Below are 26,561 nucleotides of genomic sequence, written 5' to 3'. Positions count from 1 at the left end.
CACGCACACAGACACAGACAGACAGACGCACACGCACACGCACACGCACACAGACACAGACAGACAGACGCACACGCACACGCAGACAGACGCACACGCACACGCACACGCACACGCACACGCACACGCACACGCACACGCACACAGACACAGACAGACAGACAGACGCACACGCACACGCACACGCACACGCACAGACGCACACGGACACAGACAGACAGACAGACGCACACGGACACAGACAGACAGACAGACGCACACGGACACAGACAGACAGACGCACACGCACAAGGACACAGACAGACGCACATGCACAAGGACACAGACAGACGCACACGCACAAGGACACAGACAGACGCACACACACAAGGACACAGACAGACGCACACGCACAAGGACACAGACAGACGCACACGCACAAGGACACAGACAGACGCACACGCACAAGGACACAGACAGACGCACACGCACACACAGTCAGACAGACAGTCGCACACGCACACACAGACAGACAGACAGTCGCACACGCACACACAGACAGACAGAAAGACGCACACGCACACACAGACGCACACGCAAACACAGACACAGACAGACAGACGCACTCGCACACGCACACAGGCACAGACAGACAGACGCACACGCACAGACAGACAGACAGACGCACACGCACACGCACACACAGACAGACAGACGCACACGCACACACAGACAGACAGACGCACACGCACACACAGACAGACAGACGCACACGCACACACAGACAGACAGACGCACACGCACACACAGACAGACAGACGCACACGCACACACAGACAGACGCACACGCACACACAGACAGACAGACGCACACGCACACGCACACACAGACAGACAGACGCACACGCACACGCACACACAGACAGACAGACAGACGCACACGCACACGCACACACAGACAGACAGACGCACACGCACACGCACACACAGACAGACAGACGCACACGCACACGCACACACAGACAGACAGACGCACACGCACACGCACACACAGACAGACAGACGCACACGCACACGCACACACAGACAGACAGACGCACACGCACACACAGACAGACAGACAGACAGACAGACGCACAGGCAGACAGACGCACACACACAGACAGACAGACGCACACGCACACGCACACACAGACAGACAGACGCACACGCACACACAGACAGACAGACGCACACGCACACGCACACACAGACAGACAGGCGCACACGCACACACAGACAGACAGACGCACACGCACACGCACACACAGACAGACAGATGCACACGCACACGCACACAGACACAGACAGACAGACGCACACGCACACGCACACAGACACAGACAGACAGACGCACACGCAGACAGACAGACAGACGCACACGCAGACAGACAGACAGACAGACAGACAGACAGACAGACAGACAGACAGACAGACAGACAGACAGACAGACAGACAGACTGGCACACGCACACGCACACGGACACGGACACGGACACGGACAGACGCACACACACACAGACAGACAGACGCACACGCACACAGACACAGACAGACAGACGCACACGCACACAGACACAGACAGACAGACGCACACGCACACAGACACAGACAGACAGACAGACGCACACGCACACAGACACAGACAGACAGACAGACGCACACGCACACAGACACAGACAGACAGACGCACACGCACACAGACACAGACAGACAGACGCACACGCACACAGACACAGACAGACAGACGCACACGCACACAGACACAGACAGACAGACGCACACGCACACAGACACAGACAGACAGACGCACACGCACACAGACACAGACAGGCACACGCACACGCACACAGACACAGACAGACACACGCACACGCACACAGACACAGACGGACACACGCACACCAGACACAGACGGACACACGCACACAGACACAGACAGACAGACGCAGACGCACACATACACACAGACGCACACGGACACAGAGAGACAGACGCACACGCACACGGACACAGACAGACAGACGCACACGCACACGGGCACAGAGACAGACGCACACGCACACGGACACAGACAGACACACGCACACAGACAGACACACAGACACAGACAGACACACGCACACAGACAGACACACAGACACAGACACAGACACAGACACAGACACACGCACACGCACACGCACACGCACACGCACACGCACACGCACACAGACAGACAGACGCACACGCACACAGACAGACAGACGCACACGCACACAGACAGACGCACACGCACACACAGACACAGACCGACGCACACGCACACAGACACAGACAGACGCAGACACAGACACAGACACAGACAGACGCAGACACAGACAGACAGACGCACACGCACACATACACAGACAGACAGACGCACACGGACATGCTGACGCACACGCACACGGACATGCAGACGCACACGGACACGGACATGCAGACGCACACGGACACGGACATGCAGACGCACACGGACACGGACATGCAGACAGACGCACACGGACACAGACAGACAGACAGACGCACACGGACACAGACAGACAGACAGACGCACACGGACACAGACAGACAGACGCACACAGACACAGACGGACACACGCACACAGACACAGACGGACACACGCACACAGACACAGACAGACGCACACGCACACAGACACAGACAGACAGACGCACACGCACACAGACACAGACAGACAGACGCACACAGACACAGACAGACGGACGCACACGCACACAGACACGCAGACAGACGGACGCACACGCACACAGACGCAGACAGACGGACGCACACGCACACAGACGCAGACAGACGGACGCACACGCACACAGACGCAGACAGACGGACGCACACGCACACAGACGCAGACAGACGGACGCACACGCACACAGACGCAGACAGACGGACGCACACGCACACAGACGCAGACAGACGGACGCACACGCACACAGACGCAGACAGACGGACGCACACGCACACAGACGCAGACAGACGGACGCACACGCACACAGACGCAGACAGACGGACGCACACGCACACAGACGCAGACAGACGGACGCACACGCACACAGACGCAGACAGACGGACGCACACGCACACAGACAGACGGACGCACACGCACACAGACAGACGGACGCACACGCACACAGACAGACGGACGCACACGCACACAGACAGACGGACGCACACGCACACAGACAGACGGACGCACACGCACACAGACAGACGGACGCACACGCACACAGACAGACGGACGCACACGCACACAGACAGACGGACGCACACGCACACAGACAGACAGACAGACGGACGCACACGCACACAGACAGACAGACGGACGCACACGCACACAGACAGACAGACGGACGCACACGCACACAGACAGACAGACGGACGCACACGCACACAGACAGACAGACGGACGCACACGCACACAGACAGACAGACGGACGCACACGCACACAGACAGACAGACGGACGCACACGCACACAGACAGACAGACGGACGCACACGCACACAGACAGACAGACGGACGCACACGCACACAGACAGACAGACGGACGCACACGCACACAGACAGACAGACGGACGCACACGCACACAGACAGACAGACGGACGCACACGCACACAGACAGACAGACGGACGCACACGCACACAGACAGACAGACGGACGCACACGCACACAGACAGACAGACGGACGCACACGCACACAGACAGACAGACGGACGCACACGCACACAGACAGACAGACGGACGCACACGCACACAGACAGACAGACGGACGCACACGCACACAGACAGACAGACGGACGCACACGCACACAGACAGACAGACGGACGCACACGCACACAGACAGACAGACGGACGCACACGCACACAGACAGACAGACGGACGCACACGCACACAGACAGACAGACGGACGCACACGCACACAGACAGACAGACGGACGCACACGCACACAGACAGACAGACGGACGCACACGCACACAGACAGACAGACGGACGCACACGCACACAGACAGACAGACGGACGCACACGCACACAGACAGACAGACGGACGCACACGCACACAGACAGACAGACGGACGCACACGCACACAGACAGACAGACGGACGCACACGCACACAGACAGACAGACGGACGCACACGCACACAGACAGACAGACGGACGCACACGCACACAGACAGACAGACGGACGCACACGCACACAGACAGACAGACGGACGCACACGCACACAGACAGACAGACGGACGCACACGCACACAGACAGACAGACGGACGCACACGCACACAGACAGACAGACGGACGCACACGCACACAGACAGACAGACGGACGCACACGCACACAGACAGACAGACGGACGCACACGCACACAGACAGACAGACGGACGCACACGCACACAGACAGACAGACGGACGCACACGCACACAGACAGACAGACGGACGCACACGCACACAGACAGACAGACGGACGCACACGCACACAGACAGACAGACGGACGCACACGCACACAGACAGACAGACGGACGCACACGCACACAGACAGACAGACGGACGCACACGCACACAGACAGACAGACGGACGCACACGCACACAGACACAGACGGACGCACACGCACACAGACAGACAGACGGACGCACACGCACACAGACAGACAGACGGACGCACACGCACACAGACAGACAGACGGACGCACACGCACACAGACAGACAGACGGACGCACACGCACACAGACAGACGGACGCACACGCACACAGACAGACGGACGCACACGCACACACGCACACACAGACAGACAGACGCACACGCACGCACGCACAGACAGACAGACAGACAGACAGACGCACACGCACACACGCACACACAACAGACAGACGCACACGCACACACGCACACACAGACAGACAGACGCACACGCACACACGCACGCACAGACGCGCACAGGCACGCACAGGCACGCACAGGCACGCACACGCACACGCACACGCACACGCACACGCACACGCACACGCACACGCACACGCACACGCACACACAGACACGCACACACACAGATTGCTGGAATTATAGATAGATGAAGGATTTAACTGCTCTTCCAGTTCTCGGACGTTGTCCTGAATTTTCCATGCCAGAAAAATGTGAAGGCGACCTGTACAATGACTGGTCATGTATTTTCATACCATCTGGATCTGTGCATGTCGAACAGTAAGTCACATGGTCGAGGTAGAATTCACTGGTCTAGAAAAAGTTTTTTTTTTTTCTTGCATGGACTTTGGAAACTGTTTTTGGCTAATTTTGGGCTGCTGAATCCAAATCTGAGCTCAGATTTGCTCTATTACATCAAGTTTTTGTGCTATCTGTATGCTCCATATTCTTGGATTTTTACAAAAGTTGACCATCCAGTCTAGCAATCTTGGTGGGGATAAAACAGCAAAAGCTTGATTATTCCGAGTACCCGTAGCTGTAAACAGCCCCTATGGTAAACATCCTGCCATGAGCAAAGTGGAGTTATTGTCTGATTCTCTTAAAAGAATCAACGTATGCAACAGTCGTTTACGTCTGACATATTTGTGATTTGCAGCTGTGAAGACTACCTAATCTGCTAAGACTCTACCTAATCTCGCGAGTCGCGAGCATTACTGTATTCCACGATTCTCAGTGGGCGGGCACAGTTGACTCAGTGGGGTTGTTTATACCGGTACCTAGTACCTTACACTGTAAGCTTGCTATGTCTCCACCTTCAAAGATAAGAAAGTGCTGTAACGACCCAGATATCTTCTGCTATATCTGTGGATGCTTCACTTTAGCACCTCAAAGACGCAACATCACTACATTCGTCAAGAGAGTGTACCGTGCCTACTTTAAAGTACCGCTTGGATTGTGGAGGATTGTGTTGTGGGGGAGCTGCTCCTTAGTCTGCGAGCGCTGGGGTGCAGAATTAGCATCAAGGTGCACTACTTACACAGTCACCTGAGCGAGTTTCCAGATAACCTTGGAGATGTAAGCAAGGAACAGGGTGAACGTTTCCATCAAGACATTAAAGTGATGGAAGAACGTTATCAAGGTCGTTGGGACTCAAATATGATGGCAGATTACTGCTGGAGTTTGAGGGATGTCCCAGATGCTGTACATAAGAGATTGTCCACAAAGAGGAGGTTTACTATGTTGTAATACGATTGCACCTGGGCCTTTGGATACTTACGCTTTCAAGTACCGGTACTTATTTTGTTATATTCGCATATTTTTGCATTTATTGCTGCATTCTGAATGTTGTGAAAAGTCACAAAACTCAGAAAAATGCTTTGAGCTTGAGTGATGTCTTGTATTTAAGTGATGTACACTATGTTTTGGGGAACTTTTTCCGCCTATATATTTAACTTAGTTTAGTGAAATTTGTAAACTTTTCATTCATTAAAAATATCGAGAAAATGTGTAAAAATATGTGCAAGCAAGCATGGATTATATGTTAATGTATGATTAAATATTGTAATTGAAGTAGGTACCTTTCATTGTAAACATTTTTGCATCTATCGATCTTCTAATGCAAGTGTTTTTCAACTTCAAGTGTAAAATTGCTGTTTTCTCAAAAATGATGATTTTTTTCATAGTTCAAAAACCTGATGTGATAGGCAAAAACTAATGACAGATTTGGATTCAGCACCCAAAAGTTAGCTAGAATCCGTTGAAAAACCTCATGCAAGAGAAATCGTGTCGACCAGTGAATTATTATCCAGTGTTTCCGAAGAACTGCTCCCTGTCTGAGCCATACAGGTCAGATTTTGGCTCGTGTAAGAATACAACTGAGTTCCATTAACGTACTGTCTAATCTGTATTCTCCAGTACCCACGTTGGGTGCACTTGCGTTGGTTTTCGTCGAATAGCTGCCTTTGAGGCTGAGAGGAAATTCCAGGACCACGAGGTTGCTCAGTCACTCCAGGTCCTTTCAGTCCCACTTTACTTCGGTTTATGATGCTGTTCTGTCCCTGAGATGCAGGCTCTCCAATAATGGATACACTAAACTTCCTGAAGCCCTTGTTTGTCGTCTTCCCTTTTGTCTCTTCATGCTATCGGTTTCCTTGTGCCTCTTCACGAGTTGACCGGTTTTTACATTTGATGCAGCATGTCTCGTACCAAGTCTGTGTTCACTCTGACAATTGCTGGGTTTCACCCCACGGTGTTGATGCCAATTCATTTTCTTGTGCAGCCATTTTTATTTACTATTTCTTCATGCACTTTTGGGCTGGCAGGTAGTTTAACGACATGAGCATTTGTTTTTGAGCTGTTTACCTGGGTTTCGATGTTGACCCACCTACAGTCTGTCACGTAGTGTTTCACATACAGGGTGATGAATCGGTGTGTATGCCGTCCATCGGAAAGACGTCAAGCTGGAGAGCCCGTCTACCAGCACTGATCTATCATGGATATTGAAGATCCTCCGATGTTTTTCTCAGAGTAGGCGAGAGATAGCCAGCACCCTGAACAAATTGCAAATTCCTACCCTGTATGACTTGTCAAGAGCACGGTCCATTGATCATGATCAATGTATTTCTGATGAGGACATGGAATGGATCTCAGTTTGCAATGTATTTTCAATTTCTGCTGTTTTTAAGTAAATAAATAAATAAATAAACAACTTCTATATCACTGCAGCGCCAAAATATGTCATTAAATAATGTTGAGGTAAAAATGAAATAGGATTGTCTATAAACCGCAATGATTAATAGAGGAAACCGTGAATCCACGCATCTCTCCTTGGATTTTCACATGAGAAAACTTTGTGTATTGTTCTGTTCCGGTTTCCTTTTTTTGGTTTCTGCCTTGCACTTTGAAGCTACACACAAAAGCCCATTTTTTTTGCTTCCAAATATCTTTTTGGCATTAAAAAAAAGTCGTCTCATCCCCCTCCCCCCCTCCAAACCCTACTCCTTTTGCCCTTGAATGACTACAGCAACATCCCATTCATTCTCGCTGCCGCCATTGCTCGAGTAACAGCAGATCGTGTCTCCCAGCTGGACCTATCAACTCTACAGCGTGAAAAACGTGCAACGGATGGTGATGCCGAACCTTTGCGTAAGTTTTGCTCCCCATCTCTACCCAACAGACAATAGAATTTGAACCGTGCACAAACACCTTTCTTTATTCCAAGCACTGCAATAGAAAAGGTGCAAATGGTGCTTTGACGCTGTGGTGGTGAAATGAACACGACAGGTTTTATTTATTTATTTATTTATTTATTTTGCTAGTTCTGCACACAAATGCACCATTCTCTATGTTCCTTCCGAATCTCATGGGATGAGTGTTTCCAGGATGTTACGCCCATTGTGCGTGGAACTGGGATGGCATGAAAGAGTCCATGCATGAGGGTGTTCTTGCCTAGTGTGTTCTGTTTGTAATCTTAACGAGCATAAGCTGCACCCATCTTGCAGAGTTTATATTCACTTTACGATCCTCCCTCCAATGTTGGGTTTATGCTGGAATAGTACTTGCCTGTTGTGTGTAAAGAGAGAGGCAATGAATGAAAGTGTTTTGTGGACAAATTTTAAGTTTACTCGATCCCAACCCCAACCTCATTACCGCAGTCCTCCTTTGGCAAAACAAATTTCCATTTGGAGAGGGAGAGGGAGAGTGGCGATTGTCTTTGTGAAAATGTCCATATTTCAAAACCTACGCGTCATCCTCCAGCCATTTATCTCGAGCATTGTTTACTCTTCGACCAACCTTATCGAGTATAGGCAGCGGCTAAAGCGTCCTTCGATTGGGTACATTCTTGTGCGTAAATGTGCAATTGCTGTTTCTTGGCCAGAATTTTATTTGATTTACTTCTTTATTTTATTTCCATTCCAACCTTAGGTTATTGCCCATGTCCAACCTAAGGTCCAACCAACCTTAGGTTATTGTAGTCCCCTCTCAGCTTCGGTAATTCTCAGACTGTCTCCAAGTTTCAGAACCTCTCCAGTTGAGAGATTCTGTTGTTCTTTGCACTCTGTCCTCAACCTTATTGGTGGTTTCTCCTGCTGAGGACATTGTGTGCTTGATAGAAACGTTGCTTCCTTGGATGTTTCAATATCTCCATCTGTGGCTATTCTCGTCCTCTTTAACAGTTGTGGCACTCCCCAGCTGCGGTGATTCTGTCAAGAACTCTAACCCCGACAGCCCTTTCTCTGAACAAAATTACTTCTTTCTGGAACCACGTAATGTTCATCTGTGTGGCGAATCATTCACCTTGTAATGATGCCCTTTACCCTCCCCGCCCTCTTCTGCATTTTCCACTCACATATACCTGTTAGCTTTCCTTTTTGTGTACAAAGTCGAGCCTCGTGGAGGATGCCAGAACGATTTCATTGCTTCTCCTCTGTGGTGATTATGCCCAATGATCTCCACAGCAAGGTATTGCTCTGAAGGCCTTCTTTGAAGCCCTGTCTGTCTCACCCAAACCGAACTTCCCATCCTGGATTTCTGCAAATTGTACGGCCTCCCTGAGAATGACTAACTTTCTCACCAAGCTCTCCTGTTCCTCGTCTACTCTGCTTGGCTCCTCTGACCATGTTTTTCTGAAAGTCTACATCTCTCAGGCTGTAGTGAGAGCTCTGCTTTTGTGTTTTACAGGTCACAAAGACCAACTGGTAGGTATTGTCATGGGCCTCTCGAAAAAGCATCGACTCCACCTGGGAATGCTTTCACCAAGCCTTTTGTTCCATGCACATCATGTCTGTCTGCATGGTGCTGGTTCACAATTTGGGGCAACCTTAGATAATTTTGCAAGGCCCTAAAATGAGCACATCCATCTTCGGGCAAGTCCTAAAACATCAGGCTAATCTCTAGGATGGGTTCTCCAACCTGTCTCCTTCCTCATAGACCTGGAAGTGCCGAAGTGATTCTGTACCCAGTTAATGCTTCTCCTCCCTGCCTTCACTCCAAACAGCATCATTGCAGACTGTTTGTGACAAGGCAGATTGTCTGAAATTTGTGTTCCCCTCAAGCTTGCACCTGTCTGTCTCTGTGCCCCTACCTCCATGCATCTGTTCATAGAAGAACTAAATGACAAAGAGCCAACTTAAAAGCCATTAGAGCAAATGAACAATTTCAGATAAGGGGCAGAGGCTGAAGGAGGAGGGTACATAAGGGCATGGATCAAGGTCGGACAACAAACGGGGTAAACATTTTTGGATGCTCATGTGAACAGATCGTAAAAGTCAGTGGGAACAAAGATTACACGTAGAAATGGGAGGTATTGAAAGGACTGGCAAATCGTGCAATATTGGACAGATTCGTGGGTGGGGGGGGGGGGGGGGTTGGCAGCAATGAAATTCAGCAGACCAGATTTGGGAAAAGTAACTAGGTTTACTCCATAAGTGTGAGACCTGGCATTGTTGATGGACAAAAGGTAGAAAAGGGGGGTGCAGACCAATTATGAGTGTTGTCTGATTGTTCACATGCTACATTTCTCCTCATGTTGTGATTTGTGTACAAGTTTCTCTCTCGGCCCAAGTTACTTTATATAGACTTTGGGCTTAGGGATTGTTTTGAAAGGATTATTGAGAGCATGTAATACCGCCTCACGACTCGGCTCTTTAATTTTAAGATCTGTAATGCATGATGGCGCCACTTTTGTAGTGATCTTACTTGGGTCGTGACTTTATTTTTTTATTTTTTTCTGTGGCAGAGTATGATGCTTACCAACTTGCAAGTCTCGTGTGCAACACTGAGCGTGAGGTGTGCGCCGATTGGGTCAAGAACATCCCCAAGGTGCCTGAACGACCCCACTACCTCACCACGTCCGTGCACGCGGTCAGGAACTCTCGCCGTAAGATGGAGGATCGTCACGTCATGCTGCCAGATTTCAACACTCTCTTCGGCCTTCCGGTGGGTCATACAGCCAGCTCTTGTTTGTTTGTTTTTTTTTGTTGTGAAATTTTTATTTGTTATTTTTAATGAATCAATGCTGCTAAGAGAGATACAATTATCGACAAGAGTAATACCGAATGAAACTGGTCCTCGGTTCTTTCGTTCGGTGAAACGTCTTCATTTCGAGGGAATTGTTCCTAAATTAATATCAGTGTTTTAATGGCACGCACACTATGTCAGACGGCAGCTCGTTGGAATCTTCACAGTTGTCACCTTTGGTTGGACACTGTCGAAGGGTGGTTTTTGGTGGCTAAAATGCTTTGCTGCATTTCTTCTGCGGTCGGTGTGCAATTGCTATAGGCCGGTACGAGCATGTCTGCGTGCACAGAGCCTGGTGTAGGAATGCTGTTTGTGAGGATTGTGGGCTTGACACTTTGGGTGTTGCCATTCCTGAGATATTGAGGATGATATATGGAATGAATTCTGAGGGTCGAGCTGCACCGCTCATACTGACTTGCATTGTGTCGATTTCTAAAATTGAAGGGTGTTACCCACTGGTTAGCCTCACCTGTTCCCAAAAGTATCCGTGCATGCATAAATCCACTGTAAAACGCACACTCACACACACCTGGATTGATCATTCTTCATACTGAAGGTGCATTTTTGCGCTCGAATTTATAGCTGTCGCTGTATTACCATCATATGGTGCTAAATGCCATTCACCGATTTGTGCTTTTGTTGTCTTGGCCTTTTATTCAAAACAGCTTTTATTCGGCGCCACGTCATTTGCTGACACTGTGTTTGGACATCAGGTTTTATCTTGTTTTCCAACAAATATTAAGAATTTGTAAAAGTGTTCTTCCCGAAAACAAGTTCATTACTGTTGAAGCAGTTTCTTGGCAAGGGTTATACTGGGTGGTTTGCCATTGCCTTCCCAGCAGTAGTTGGGGCAGGAATTTCGAGTTTGACCAGGGTGCCAGCGACAGCTCACCGACTCTCGGTGAAGGACATCGTGGGATATTTAACTTCCACTAACTAATGACGGCAGAGAGTCTGCCCAGTTTAAGGTCCATCTAAGCGACGACACATGCATTAATGAATCACCCTACCTGTAAAACGCCCGGATGGCAGCTTATAGCTGGGTTCCGATTCAAACCTTGGTTAGATTGGAGGTGAGTATGCGTACCTCGAGGCCATCCTGCCAGCCCAGATATTAAGAACTTGTTAAACAATTATTTTTTGCAAGGCTTTTCTTGCCCTTCCCTCCCCTTTATTATTTAAGGATTGCAAATTAATTGTAATGACATCACATGAACCAGAACGGCACTCGGTAGAGCACATACCTCTGCCAGGCTGATCAGTTTGTTTTGTATCCCACTGATGGGCCAGATCCAGATCTTCACCAAAGTCGAATCAACTAATATTGTCACACACCCAATCTGTCCACCAAGTTTAGTCCAAATCTGTCCATAATTTTTTGAGATATCCTGCTCACAAACAGACAAACAAAAATATAGGGAGTGTAACCATAACCTCCGTCCACCTTAGGTGGCAGAGGTAATAAAATGAGAATTTAAGTTTGTCGCAGCACCATAAGCTATGGACTCTGATGGGACCAATCGGGGAAACTGTAATTTTGTTCCAAAGAATCCACCAAATATCCCCTCCTCCCCCAAATAAATAACCATGGCTTAGTTGTTGGTCGAGCAAAAGATGCAAGCCACCGTTTTTCTCCACTGTGTTTACATGGTTGATTTTTGTCAATCCTCGGCTTGCCTATTTATAGGACTTGGAGAATCGCGCTTACTTTGCGGTATTTGATGGTCATGGAGGAGCAGAAGCCGCAAGCTATGCAGCAACGCATCTGCACGTGAACCTGGCACGGCAGGATTCGATGGCTGCCGACCCTGTACGGGCACTTCGAGAGGCCTTCACCATCACAGATACCAACTTTATCCAGAAAGCTGCCAGAGAGGTGTGTTGCCATTTCGCATGGGTGGCCATTACAATAAAAAAAAACTCTTTAATTGCAATTTTGGTATATACCCACCCCCCTCTGCTCCATTTTTTTTTCTTTTTGAGAAGGTTCACGGAAGCTGACCAACAGAGGTCCACTCCAATAGATGAAGACACGAAGGGGGGGGTGGGGGAAGGAGGGGTTTGCATGTTGGAATGCTCACGAGTTGATGTGGGAGAGTATGACTTAGTGACTCGCTGCACTTATGAAGGCCTGGAGGGAAAAGTGCAAGAAGTTTGTGAGAAGGTATTATGCAAATTATGGAATATAGGTCAACACAATGCCCCAGGTTCCTTTCTGAGTGTGAGACAATTGGCATTGAAGTTGTATATTGGGGAGGTTTCTTCCACTTCGACGATACAAGTCGTGAGTGCAGGCCTTGGCCTGTAGAGCTCTCAAGTCTATACTAATAATGAGGTTTAACCAAGTTGCTTTTTTGGTTGGGTGATGCCTGTTGTTTTACTACTTTTGTTTTCCTCGTGAAATTTGTCTTTGGCTGTTATAACTGCTGTACTTTTGTAGTATTGCTCCAAAGCTGATCTGCAGTCCAAAACTGTATGACTTCCTCCTCCTCCAAACTGGCACAGGGAACGTCCATATTTGTATTCCCAGTTGCAAATAGCTGTGGTTGTGGTCAGTTAAACAGATTATTAACCGCAGTTGTTTCATGTTCTGTTCTGAACATGTACAGCACCTGACTGCTCATTCGCATCATTTCTTTGAGATATGACTGTGCCACTGACGCGATGCTCCTATTGGTTATGCCAGAATTTGTATTGGATGCTGTTGATAACTTGCCTCCCCTTCATCGAAAGATGTGGTGGGATCCACCAGTTAATGCTAGCAAACAACTCTCCAGTTTAATGGCCATCTGAGGCACGGCACACTCGATCCAACACCCTGCCTGTAAAGCACCAGGGTGACGGTTGAACATCAGATCGAGAATCAAACCCAGACTGAACGACCAAACTTCATAGTGATGGCACGATCTCTGAGATATTCCGCCAGAGGTTACGATGCATTGATCTGTCACTGATTTGATTAACATTGTACTTCATGTTAAAAGTATATTATCCTAGAAAATGTTTATTTGTTTTCTTCCCATAGTCTTATATTTACTTGAGCAGGGGCATCTTGCCAGTAATTGTCGGATGTGTTGCTGGCATTGATAAACAGTCGGCTGTGGATATTTTATTAAATACCGTAGTTGTTAGCTCTCATTTCAAAAACTTGTACAAGCTCAAACTGCACTCGGTAGAATGCATACCTCCGCCAGGCTGAACAGTTTACGTTTTGTATCCCACTGATGGGCCAGATCTGGATCCAGACCTGAACCAAAATCAAATCGGCTTGTTCTTGTCACCTAACCAACTCATTGACTTAGTTTTGTCATAACCCGTCCACAACTTTTTTTTTTAATATCGTGCTATGTATCGTTTTGTCCCCATCTCAATGTTGAAGATTCACTTTATCAAATTTGAAAAATTCTCGTGTCCGGATCCGGATTGATCTTCATCAAAATCGAATCGATTCATCCTTGTCACACACCCAACCTGTCCACCAAGTTTCATCCACAACTTTTTCAGATGTCATGCTATCTATTGTTTTTGGTCACATCTCTCAATGGTAATTATTTGAAGTCTAGTCTTGGGATTGGGATCTTCACCAAAATCTAATCATTTCTTCCTTGTCACTCACGTAACATCTCCAACAAATTTCGGCTGAATCCGTCAAACTTTTTGAAATATCCTGTTCATAGAAACGGGCAGACAGGTGTGAAAACATAACCTCCACCCACCTTCGGTGGCTGAGGTTAAAAAGAAAAAACTTTCTGTACTTTTTGTTGTTGAATCACCCATCCCTTCTCCCCCTCCCCCCAAACCTCAAACATGCTACCTTCCGAACTATACGATGAAGTGAACATAATAAATCTACTTACTTTTGCATTCCCTGTAGACGTTACTGGAATTTGACCAAAACACTTAACCAGTTTACCATTCTATGAAATAGATCGCAGTTTCAATATTGTAACATGTTTTGTGTTGGTGAATTTTGTTTTTCCTTTAAATCAATACGTGTGATTATACACTTTATCATTTCCAAAGTTGTGCGACAATGGAAGCTGACCATTGCGATTTACTTCCGCAGCACCTGCGCAGTGGCACAACCGCTATGGTTGGCCTGATACACGGGCAGTGGCTTCATCTGGCCTGGGTGGGTGATTCTCAAGCGTTGCTGGTTCGAGGAGGGCAGCCGGTTGAGGTTGTAAGTCCTCATAAACCGGATTGTGTGGTAGGTCGACCTCTATTGTATCTAAACGGTTTATGTTGTGCCGCCACTTCACACTCGCTGTCCCTGGTTAATTTGCTTTTCTAATTGGTTTGCTAACCACCGAACACTTTTTGTTTTAACAACTCGCCAAAGTGCATTGGCTGCTGCTGTAAACCCTGCATTCCATTCCTTTGCTTCAGGATGAGAAAAGGCGTATCGAGGAGCTCGGAGGATGTGTTGTGTGGTTCGGAGCTTGGCGTGTCAACGGCACTCTCGCAGTGTCCAGGGCCATTGGTAAGTGATTGCATGGGGATTGAGAACCATCCAGAAATTTGTAAGTTCTCATTTTGACTTGAGTGTGCTAAGAGTTGCCTTTTATTATGATCTAAGCACATTAAGCAGCAAATATGCTGTCCAATGTCCATGTATACCATTTTTGTCTTGTGCCATGTATAAACATTGTCATGTATCCTTCCTTGCATGGAAAAATCTTTGTACGCACAAAATGAGTCATGAATAATAGCATGGAGCTGGTGTACTTGGGTGGGTGATCTCGCTGGCATTTTGCACCCAAAAAGGCATTTGAGGCCCAATACTGGCTATGGCTTCAAGTACAAATGGTAACAGTGGTGGCGTGCTGGTAAGACTACCCAAATGGAATGGCTTGCTCTGATAGCCCGGGGTATGAATTATATGGGTGGAACCATTTCTGCGGATTGCCGGATAGACTGCTGCACTGCCGTGAACCATTAGTGCTATTTCAACACAGTTCGGTGACCTGAGAATCTTCGGTGCATACCTCCTCTGCATTGCCATGCATGGCTGCACTCTAAAAGCTACCTTTGGCGATTTCTATCTGAGGTCCAATTTCCATCGTAACTTTGATTGATTACTTTGCACTTCCCATTGGCTTTGAGCCATGTTTGGCCGGAGCGGAAAGCCTGTGGCTTGACGATAGTGTCGCCATTCCACAGCGTTCCTGTGGCACCGTCGATTGTTCACCAAAGCACCAATATGTGCACAGCTGGATGTACTCGTTTAACCTTGTACAGTTGTTTTGATTTTTGCTTTATTGACATTCGCGAACAATAAAAATAAGTTTTTATTTATTGTACAGACCAAGGTCTGTTATATCCAATGTTGAATGGCAGAGACTCATTTTGAATGATTGCTGACAACGGGACAGCTTGAACAAAAGCCTCTACATTTGTGTGTGGGATGATCATACATTTTTGCGTGACAAAGGCCATCAGCGTTTAACTTTTGTTTATCATGCAAAGTTGTTTTTATCATCTGTGTACACATTATTTTTATGGTCTATTAATTTCTTCCTAAATAGGTGATAGCGACTACAAGCCATATATATGCAGCGACGCTGAATGCAGGTCTCTGCTGCTCGACGGTTTTGAGGACTACTTGCTGCTTGCTTGCGACGGATTCTTCGACACTGTGGGGTCAGCTGAAGCCGCGACTTTGGTGTCTGAGTTCCTGCGAGTGTCGACTGGAGAGGTCAGCGGTCTGGCGCAGCACCTCGTGGCTGCGGCTCGTGATGCTGGTTCGAGTGACAACATCACGGTCATCGTTATTTTCCTGCGAGACCCCGTTGCCCTGGCTTCGGGTCAGAATTTTGAAGCGCCCAAATCATCTGGAGATGTGGGAGAAGTGACAGTGGCTGATGTCGGATTGAAGGGAACTGAAAGTGCCGACGAGGGTGAGAAACCAAGGTGCTCAAATGAACTGGATCACGACTACTCCACAAAAGCGGAGTTTGTTTGAGCACTTGTGCGGCAGGGAAGGTCTCGGTGCAGCCTCATATGTTCGTTTGAGGTCCATTTGGTGCTTTTGAGAGACTGTGCATACCTCCACAACGGTTTTTCAATTGTTGGGGGTGGGAGTGGGAGGAATAATTAAAAATGAAAAATATTCTTGCTTTGAAATTAACCTCAATCAGGGTGCCTTTTATTGTGAGCAATTTTGTTTGATGTTTATATCTGTCCGTTTTATTCGTGTTCGATTGGTCACATCCTTGAGTTTCGGTGGAACTTCGAAGGAAACAAAATCTCTCTCGTCACACATTGTTGAAAGGAGAACCTCAGCCAGCATCAAACTTAGATTTTTAATTGCCAAAAAGTCTCATTGAGAAGATATAACGAAGGTCACGTGGCTGTTGGGTGTCCAAATCGTCAGTGGCCCAGTTACCAGCTTTCGTTTTAAAATCGCAATCAAGTGCCTATTTATTGTTGCCGAACCAAGAAAGCAAAGTTTGCACTGTGATGTCGATTTGGCTCTATTTTTATACCCTTTTTTTTTTGTGTGAATACCGAAGCTTAAGTGAATTAACTGCTCGACCTTTGCAGTCGCTCTGACTTATCGAGCGCACATTGCCTCGCATAATGTATTTTGTTAAAGGGAGTGTTGAGTGTTAACATTGCTTGATGCAAACCTGTAGCGAGCAATGAATTATTATTATTTTTTATTTTTTTTTGATCGAAGCTACTCATTGATGGTTGCTTCGAGCAGTGTGGTCGTGATCTGAGCAGGCATCTACAAGTGGAGAGTTGGTCCACTGTTTATGACTGATGGGCAAATTGTGCACACCACCACAATGAAAGCCATGGCATTTGCTAAAGTCTCGTGGAGACGTTTCGTCCGTGCATGTTCTGTGTCCAGTTGTTGGGTTTGAATAGCAGCCCAATTTGTTTGCATGAGTACGAAGGCATGGTTACAGATCGATTATAACATTTAAATCGTTTGTTGCATTTATTTTTTTGTGGGGGTGGGGGGGAGTTGGGAAACCGTGGTGTAAAGGCAAATGGGATGACGGTTTGTCACGGACAATTATTGGTCTCCCTTTTCTTGCCAGCCACAAGAGGTCACTGTAATGGAGTGTGCGAAGTAGAAGATGATTGCTCTTCTTGAATCACGTGTCTGTTTCAACGAATATGCTCAGGATCATCAGGTACAACAGCAGTGCAGTTTGACTGCTCGCAGGGGTTTTGATTTTATTTTCTATGGTTTGTGGAATCGGTGATCTTGCATCCGAGTCATTGTTTTGTGATTGTGCTTGGACTATCATCTACCCCATCAACGACATGGCTTTTATTCATCTGGGAGAGGGGAAGGAGGGTGGGACTCCCTCGGCTTTGATGGGTGAAGGATCCACCACATGTTCCTCGCCACGCAGTTGACCATGCCCTCGTCCAACCAAATTTGATTTTTTTTTCATAATTGGGAATCTCGCTGGCTTTCGATCAAACGCTTTGGTCGTAACATGATCACTTGATGGATACCACTGTTGACGCATATTATACAAGGAAAGCAACCAGAAATATGGTGTGTGATAATCCGACATGGCAACGAGGGATGTACACTGTAAACCACCTTCCCGTGAGCTTCTTTTGGGATGTGGATGAGGCTGAATTGCCATCTTGCCTATTTTTCCCACAAAGGAAAGCTTGGCTTTGAGGTGGATAAAATGCAGCTAGTTTTATTTATTTTTTCATTGAAACTTATTATTCTTTCATGCATATTTCTTCAAATTGTGCCATCTGGTTTCGCACTTTGCTTTTTCGTTTTTTTCTTTTTTTTTTGACATCTGAATGGGAAATGTGGGATCCTGGCCAAGGAGGTTGGAAATATGTGCAACCTATTTTGTTAAGGTGATGTAGAATTGGTCCAAATTGGAAAAGACTGATTTATTCCTTGACCATGGGGTTACATATTTTAAATCGGTTCTTAAATTTCTGGCTCTCCAACAACCTGGTTTTTATTTGTATTTACTCGTTATTTAATCTTGAACAGATTACTAAGGACATTGCTGTGATGATCAGGAGTAGTCCGTTGGGGTTCACCTCCCCTTGTGCAGTGTTTTTAATCCTCATCAACCTGTCCATGATTCGCATGGTTGGTGCCGGATGTGCACAGTTGTCCGCGTACATCTACTCGCTACTCAGTGGTTTGAATTGAGGTCGCCAACCAAAAGATACCAGAGCTCGCTATCAGCCTTGCAGATTTCCTGAATTCTTCAAACCAACAGATTGCCTTTCCTAATGTTGTAGGGAAACAAAACTGGAAAACTATCAGGCGTGTGTGTGTGTGTGTGTGTGTGTGTGTGTGTGTGTGTGTGTGTGTGTGTGTGTGTGTGTGTGTGTGTGTGTGTGTGTGTGTGTGTGTCCTGCCTTGCTTTGTGTTGTGTGTCCCCTGCTGGTGCTGGTGGTACAAGTTGTAACATGGTCGATGATTTTTGTTGTTGCAATGCTCCAATTTTTTTATTTTTTTTTGCGAAACCACAAGTGCCTTGTGGTTGTTCTCACTGATATTTATCAACATGCTATCTTTAATTGTACACCCCCCCCCCTCAGTTTTCGCCATTTGTTGCGTTTGACCGTCACATGTTTCTTTGTCACACAAAATGGAAACCTTTTGTTGAGGTGTTTCTTTTCAGGTACATTTGGTGTCCATCTGAAGAACCATCAGTCGTGCTTTTTAGTCGTCACTTTCTCTCCAAACCATTCCTGGTCATCATGCTCCAAATAAGCCGAGATTAGCTCCATTGTTGGAAACTTCAGGATAGTTTGAATTCTGATCATTCCAACTCGGAATGCCCTTTTCTGGGAGAGGTGCTCACTCGTCCTTGCAATGGTAACCATCTAAAATACATATAATTTGACTTTGTCCATATTAGATGCCAAGCTCGTTTGAACACAGTAGTCCATTTGAGTTAGCTGTTGCGATTGAAGTTGTTTGTTCCTTTTGGAATCGAAGCTGGCTCATTTCCCCTGTACAGTACTGTAAATTGCACTCGTTTTATTATTATTATTATCATTATTTTGTTGTGTGGAGCGTTGGGGCAGGGTTTTGAAACGGATATCCAGATGTAACTAAAATAATGGTGCACTATCACCCCAATTTGTCATGGTATTTGATATAGATTGCAAATTTTAACCTCAATTTCCTTTCTTACACCAGCCCTTGAACTCATATTCGATGCTGTTCTTCACTTGTATCCCAACTTTCCAGTTTTGCTTTTGAACATTTTGTAAGGCTGCATACTCGTCAGGCATTGCTTTGCATGTTCACATTTATCAATAGTACGTTTTCTTATTTTTTTTTTATTTTCATTTAATTTGATGGTCCGGTCATAATTTTCTTGAAGATTTCGCACAATTCTACTAGGAAAAAAAAATACCGTCTAAATACTAATTGTATCTAATCTTGGCTGGAAATTTGCTAATTACAGTATAATTGGTTTACTGAGAATTATTTATTTGCTGAAAATCGATTTGTGACTGTGCTTTAAGATGGATCGGCTGGGTGTGGGGTGGGGGTCAGGTTTGTTTGTTGTTTTGTCTATAACCACCTGCCTATGCATGCAAATGAACCTGTATTTTGCCTTACAGTGTTAACATTTAAAATAAACTTTTAGGAAAATCCTACACATTGTTATTTTTCATTCGTGTACTGCATTCGTTAAATTTAATGTGTATTCTAGATGTGGGTCATTCCATGTCAAATCATCAAAGAATCTGCCGTCATCTCTCAGATTTTTGTAAAACTTTGGGAACCAATTGGGACCCATGAAAAACGGCAAGAACTCAAATATTTTTGCTAACAGCCTCTTAATTAGTGAGATACAGACTAACGAACTTTGGACTAATTAGCACGACGTCGTGAATTCAAATGGCCATATCTCTAAAAGTATAACACCGAGAGAGCTGTTTTTGGTGTCATTTTAAAGGTATTTTCATGCCCTATGAATTTGTCTGGGCAACATTTTCCTACCTCCAACCACAAAAAAGTTATCACAAAATATAAACTTCAATCGTGAATCCCCAAAAAATGTATCCTTCAAATTTCCTCAAATTCATCCCAGAGGTACCTGATGATGTCAAGAAGCTTCCACATAAGTTTTGTGATGGGCACTCCAATAGTTTCTGAGATATGAGCAATAATGTACATGTACGTATGGCATATAGGTTCGAAAATCAGCATTTGTAAGTATTATACAATCATTCTAACCTAGCCATGACAGGGAACACAGGGAACGACCATCAATTGCTTTGAAGTATCATATACTTTCATTTTCAACTGGGCCTGAGGGGAAGAAACAAGTGCTGCTGTTGCTGCATTGAAGAGGAAATTGAAAGCCTAAGTCAGGTTAGTGAACACTGTGTACTTGAACTCACTTATTGATTGTATAATACATTACAAATGCTGATTTTCGAACCTATATGCCAAACGTACATGTACATTATTGCTCATATCTCAGAAACTATTGGAGTGCCCATCACAAAATTTATGTGGAAGCTTCTTGACATCATCAGGTACCTCTGGGATGAATTTGAGGAAATTTTAAGGATACATTTTTTGGGGATTCACGATTGAAGTTTATATTTTGTGATAACTTTTTTGTGGTTGGAGGTAGGAAAATTTTGCCCAGACAAATTCATAGGGCATGAAAATACCTTTAAAATGACACCAAAACCAGCTCTCTCGGTGTTATACTTTTAGAGATATGGCCATTTGAATTCGCGACGTCGTGCTAATTAGTCTGTATCTCACTAATTAAGAGGCTGTTAGCAAAAATATTTGAGTTCTTGTCGTTTTTCATGGGTCCCAATTGGTTCCCAAAGTTTTACAAAAATCTGAGAGATGACGGCATATTCTTTGATGATTTGACATGGAATGACCCATGTGTGCCATATTGCTTACCATGACATGTCGGAATGCTGCATTGTTTTGGTGCCATCATGCCTCCCTTGGAGATAACTTCTTTTATTAGTCCCCTTCAGGTTTCACTGAAAGGGGACTATAGGTTTGCTCTCCGTCCGTTCTGGCCGCCCTGTGGTTTTTCAGACATTTTTCCTTTACCCTTTAACATATTCAACTGAAACTTGATACATGGCTTTATTTAGATGAGCTACAGAACTAGTTCAAGTTTCAGGGTGTTTCATCAATTTTTCACAAAGTTGTGCCCTTTTTGGACTTGGGAAAATATCACATGGGACATATATTGCAAAGCAATTCTCGCTCTTGTTCTCCTGCTCATTCTTTTATAAGGGTTGAGTTCCATTGGTACCAAGCTTCTGCTCTGCCTCGACTGCGATACTCCTCCACTTCCCCCTGTCTTCAGCCAAATCTCTACACTTCAACCACCCCCACCTTATTGATGTCCCTCCTCACACAATATTTCCATCTCAACCACAATCTACTTCTTTTTCTCCTTCCTTGCTCCCTCAACCTATCCATTCTCTTTGCCATTCTGTCTTCCCCATCTGCACCAAGTGTCCAACCCACTTAAACAGTCTTTTTACCAATCTGCACACCAATCTCCTCCTTCAATTCATCCATCCTCCTAGCTACCCTCTTTACTCTCGCAACCCTCCTGACCCAGTTGTTATCGCAAACCTGCAACCTCCATTTTGTTGTCTCTGTTAGTGCCATTATTTTGAGACCGTAATTTTTAAGCGGTGAAGTCGCTTCAATATTTGGCTGTCCTTCCTTCCTTCCTTCCTTCCTTCCATCCTTCCATCCATCCATCCATCCATCCATCCGGCCGTCTGTTAAAATTGAAGAACTTTTCTAACACACTGCGTGTAATTTTAAAAGGTTCTGAAGGGTTCTAAAGGGTAGTTCTAATGGAATTTGGGTCGTGACGTGGTTCTAAAGGATAATTCTAAGGAGTTCAAATGGGTTTTGTTCATTTCTAGGCTTTACCTATTACCTATGCCAAACTAAACCGCTTCCTTCAGACATTGGTGAGATAAAAATATATATTTTGTAGTAATGTTGAATGCTTCAGTCATGGAGAACTGCATACGAGTCCTCATCGAGGCCAGACCTTAAATAAAAGACACACACACACACACACACACACACACACACACACACACACACACACACACACACACACACACACACACACACACACACACACACTTTGAGGAAGTTTAAAAAAAAATCTGCTTTTTGTAAAGGGGAAGGTCATAAGTGTTTGGAAAGACATCGATTGAGTGGGGAAAGATGGAGCAGACGTGAAAAATATGGAGTAAAGAGTTCGAGAGTTTAGCAGTGAAGGGGAAGAAATAAACATAACGAACAACCTTGGGTTGCCAGTGGCCACACAATGATCATGCGATGTCACGGCTTGTCGAGTATTTTGTGGTCTCGCTAATTGCAGAAGTACACAAGCTGCAAGTTCTTGGGAACAGAAATCAGTCATATCTATGCAAAAGAGAAAGAGATCCAACTTTGCGGCATAATTCGAGTTTTGAGGTCAGATTGGGAGAGTTGATAAGTTGGATTAAATTCTGTCCAGTAAGTATGTGGAGTAAGAACTTCCCCATATGTGAGAGCAGTACTCTATACAAGCACTAATAAATCCTTTATATAGTTGAAGCAACTGTTCAGAGAAGAAGAATCTTCGACATCGAAACAAGACTCCTAATTTATTGGAGGCAGATTTAGTTATTTGCGTAATATGTGGATTTCAGGATAAATTTGATGTGAGGGTAATACCTAGTGGGTTTATTGTATCAGATGGTGTAATTATGGAGTTTTCAAAGGAGGTGTGAGAGAGAGATTGAGAATCGAAGAAATTGAGTTTTTGATGCATTAAACTTAACTTGATTACACTTGCCCCACTGGGAGATCATGTCCAAATCCGAATTTAAAGAGGTGGCTGTGATGAAACGAGATGTAGATCAAGTGAGGGAAGATGGGGCAGATGGGAAAGACATGGAGGAATGTAATGGTGAGTCATCAGCATACGAGTGCATTTGGTTATTTGTGGAAGAAAGGTCATTGATAAAATGAAGGAAGAGTGTCGGAGATGAGACAGAACCCTGAGGGGACACCGCTGTTGATAAGGAAGGAGGGGGATGTGGAACCATCAACAATTATGGAGATAAAGCTTGATATGATAGATCAACAGAGTGATGGAGGAGAGCTGAAAGAGGGAAGCTTGGCTATCAGATTCCGATGCGAAACTCTGTCAAAGGCTTTTGAGATATCAAGGCCAACAACAAAGGATTCCCCAGTCTCTCAGAGGATGCCCAGACATTCGTAATATAAGAAAGGACATCACTGGTAGATCTTGCCTTACGAAAGCCATATTGATGGTGAGATTCAAGATGCTTGAAGAATTGAGAAGACATTCAAAGCCTTTAGAAATAGGAGGAATCCAAACCCTTCCAACTACCATCGTATTGCTCGAACAGTCACCCTTCTTTAAAATAGGCTGTAATGAGGCAGGTTTCCAGGAAAGAGGAAAAGTTTGGGTTTTTAAACAAATACTAGATAAGCAAAAAAAGAACAATCAGTGTGATGTTTGTGTACTGGTGTGTGACGTAATGAATAAGAGACTATTAGAACTGCCACTTTATAAATGCTGGCAGTGAAGACTGGTCCAAACATTTCAGAGATTTTTGAAGGTTAAAAAAAAAAAAGTGGCTGCCGAATCACGTGACCGATGACGTCATCAATTTTTGTGGACCCTTATATCCCGAGATGACCCTCAATTTTCATACTGATCGGATGTAGCGTTGTACATATGCAATGATGACATAACGAAGGCAACTATGAGATAGAAAAATCACACACATTCCTCATGAGGAGTACTTGCCATGTGCCAAGTTTCAATTTTTTTCATTGGTGTGGTTTCAGAGATGGAGGTCCAAAGTTTTTCAGTTTTTCCAACATGGCTGTCACACCACGTGATCCATGATGTCATAATCAACATTCAAACATTCTGCATGAGTAGTTGCACCAATGGTGAAAATTTTGTCTCAACACGATAAGTGGGTGTGGAGAAAAACACAAGTTGTGTGTGGACAAACAAACAAACAGACAGACCCAAATGCAATGCCCTCTCCATTGGCGAGGGTAATGAGCAAGCACGGATGCAAGTGCTGAAGCGCACTCCTTCAAGACACTAGGAGGAATGCCATCTTGTCCGTCCATCTTGCATGTGTCCAGAGATCGGAGTACTTTTCTGACTGCATGAAGAGAGATTTATAGGATTGGAAAGTGGTGCATCAGGGGGAGTTGGAATGTTAGTCATCCAATATGGAATTAGAGGAGAAAAGAGAACCAAAAAGAGTTGTCGGTCGGAGAGATGGCGATAGTATCATCGGAACGGAAAAGCGGTGGAAAGGTAGAGCGACAGAAATTGTTGGAGATGCATTTTGCTCAGGACAAGAAAGATCTATTGGTGGACGAAGATAAAAGGTTGTGACATTTATTTTAGATAAACGAATGCTTCGCCTCACAGAAAAGATAACAATCAGGAAATGTGGGTCCACATCATACAAGGCATCAAACCTTTCCCTTTTCAATTCCTTCATGTCTTTCTATCTGACATTGCTCCCTCCTCCACGCATTCACACCCCCACCTGAATCCTCTTCAGCACCTCTGCCTCCGACTTACCAAACCTGGTCACTGTTCCTCCAGATGCTCAAACCCATTTCCCTGTCTGATCTTCCCCTCTAACCTGATATTCATTCATTTTCTCTGCTGCCTGACAGCCTGACCCATATCACCTTAGTGCTGTCTGCACTCATCTCCAGCCCATGTTTCCCAAATGCCTCCTTCCACTCTCCTATGTGGTACCTTCTGTGTCTCACGCTTACTCCGTCACAACAGCCAGATTATCAGCATGTAACATTCTCCCCAGAATACCTTCATCAGTTATTTTTCCTGATGATTGTTACCCTCACCAGAGGAGAAGGTATTGCATTTTCCTGTTTTTGTCCTCACAGAACATGAGTAAGTGTATTAATTACATTAGACACAGGTATATACCCTGAGACCCTTATTGACTATTGAGCACCCTTACACCCTTTAGACCTCCCCCCACCACCCCAGACACCCTTTAGACCCCCCCCACCACCCCAGACACCCTTTAGACCCCCCCCTACCATTGACACCCTTTAGACCCCCCCCTTACACCATTTATGACCACTTAAGACACCATTACACCCTTTAGAACTTTAAAGACCCCATTACACCCTTATGAACCCTTAAGACTCCAAAGACCCCATTAGAACCCTCAGACCCTTTATAAAACGTAAGTCCTTTAAGACTATGCCTGATGTTGGCTTCATGGTTAGGGTGGTGGACTTTGGATCCGAGGGTCCTGAGTTCAAATCCCACTCAGCTGTTGAAATAACACCAGCTGGGGTTAACTCGGCCTGTCATCCTTCCGAGGTCAGCAAAACGAGTGCCAGCTTGCTGGTATACTGTGTCGGAGAGGCGACCCGTCCAGGATTGCACCCAATAGCCAAGGAGACTGCTTAAGCAGCACCAACGCTCTGCACAGAGTATGGTCCAAATCTCCTCCTCGCTCCCTTAACTTTAAGACTGCTTTC

General features: G+C 45.8%; 1 protein-coding gene across 2 annotated transcripts in view; it reads left to right on the top strand.

Annotated features, from left to right (window-relative positions):
• The window catches only part of PPM1F (protein phosphatase, Mg2+/Mn2+ dependent 1F), a 63,528-nt gene extending 42,899 nt beyond the window's left edge, over positions 1-20,629 (top strand). For both annotated transcript variants that reach the window (XM_085860347.1, XM_085860348.1), the window contains 6 exons: positions 8,010-8,131; positions 10,725-10,924; positions 12,693-12,881; positions 15,072-15,215; positions 15,395-15,488; positions 16,534-20,629. In XM_085860347.1, coding sequence (XP_085716473.1) covers positions 8,010-8,131; positions 10,725-10,924; positions 12,693-12,881; positions 15,072-15,215; positions 15,395-15,488; positions 16,534-16,970 — 1,186 coding nt within the window. In that variant the 3' untranslated portion in view covers positions 16,971-20,629. The remainder of the gene's footprint in view (positions 1-8,009; positions 8,132-10,724; positions 10,925-12,692; positions 12,882-15,071; positions 15,216-15,394; positions 15,489-16,533) is intronic.
• The last annotated feature ends 5,932 nt before the right edge of the window (positions 20,630-26,561 follow it).

This window comes from Eptatretus burgeri, chromosome 16 (genome assembly GCF_056783735.1).
Source record: "Eptatretus burgeri isolate ZD-2024b chromosome 16, Ebu_testis_v1, whole genome shotgun sequence".
Classification (NCBI taxonomy): domain Eukaryota; kingdom Metazoa; phylum Chordata; class Myxini; order Myxiniformes; family Myxinidae; genus Eptatretus; species Eptatretus burgeri.
Note: the sequence above shows the minus strand (reverse complement) of the source record. Positions and strands in the feature narration are given on the sequence as shown.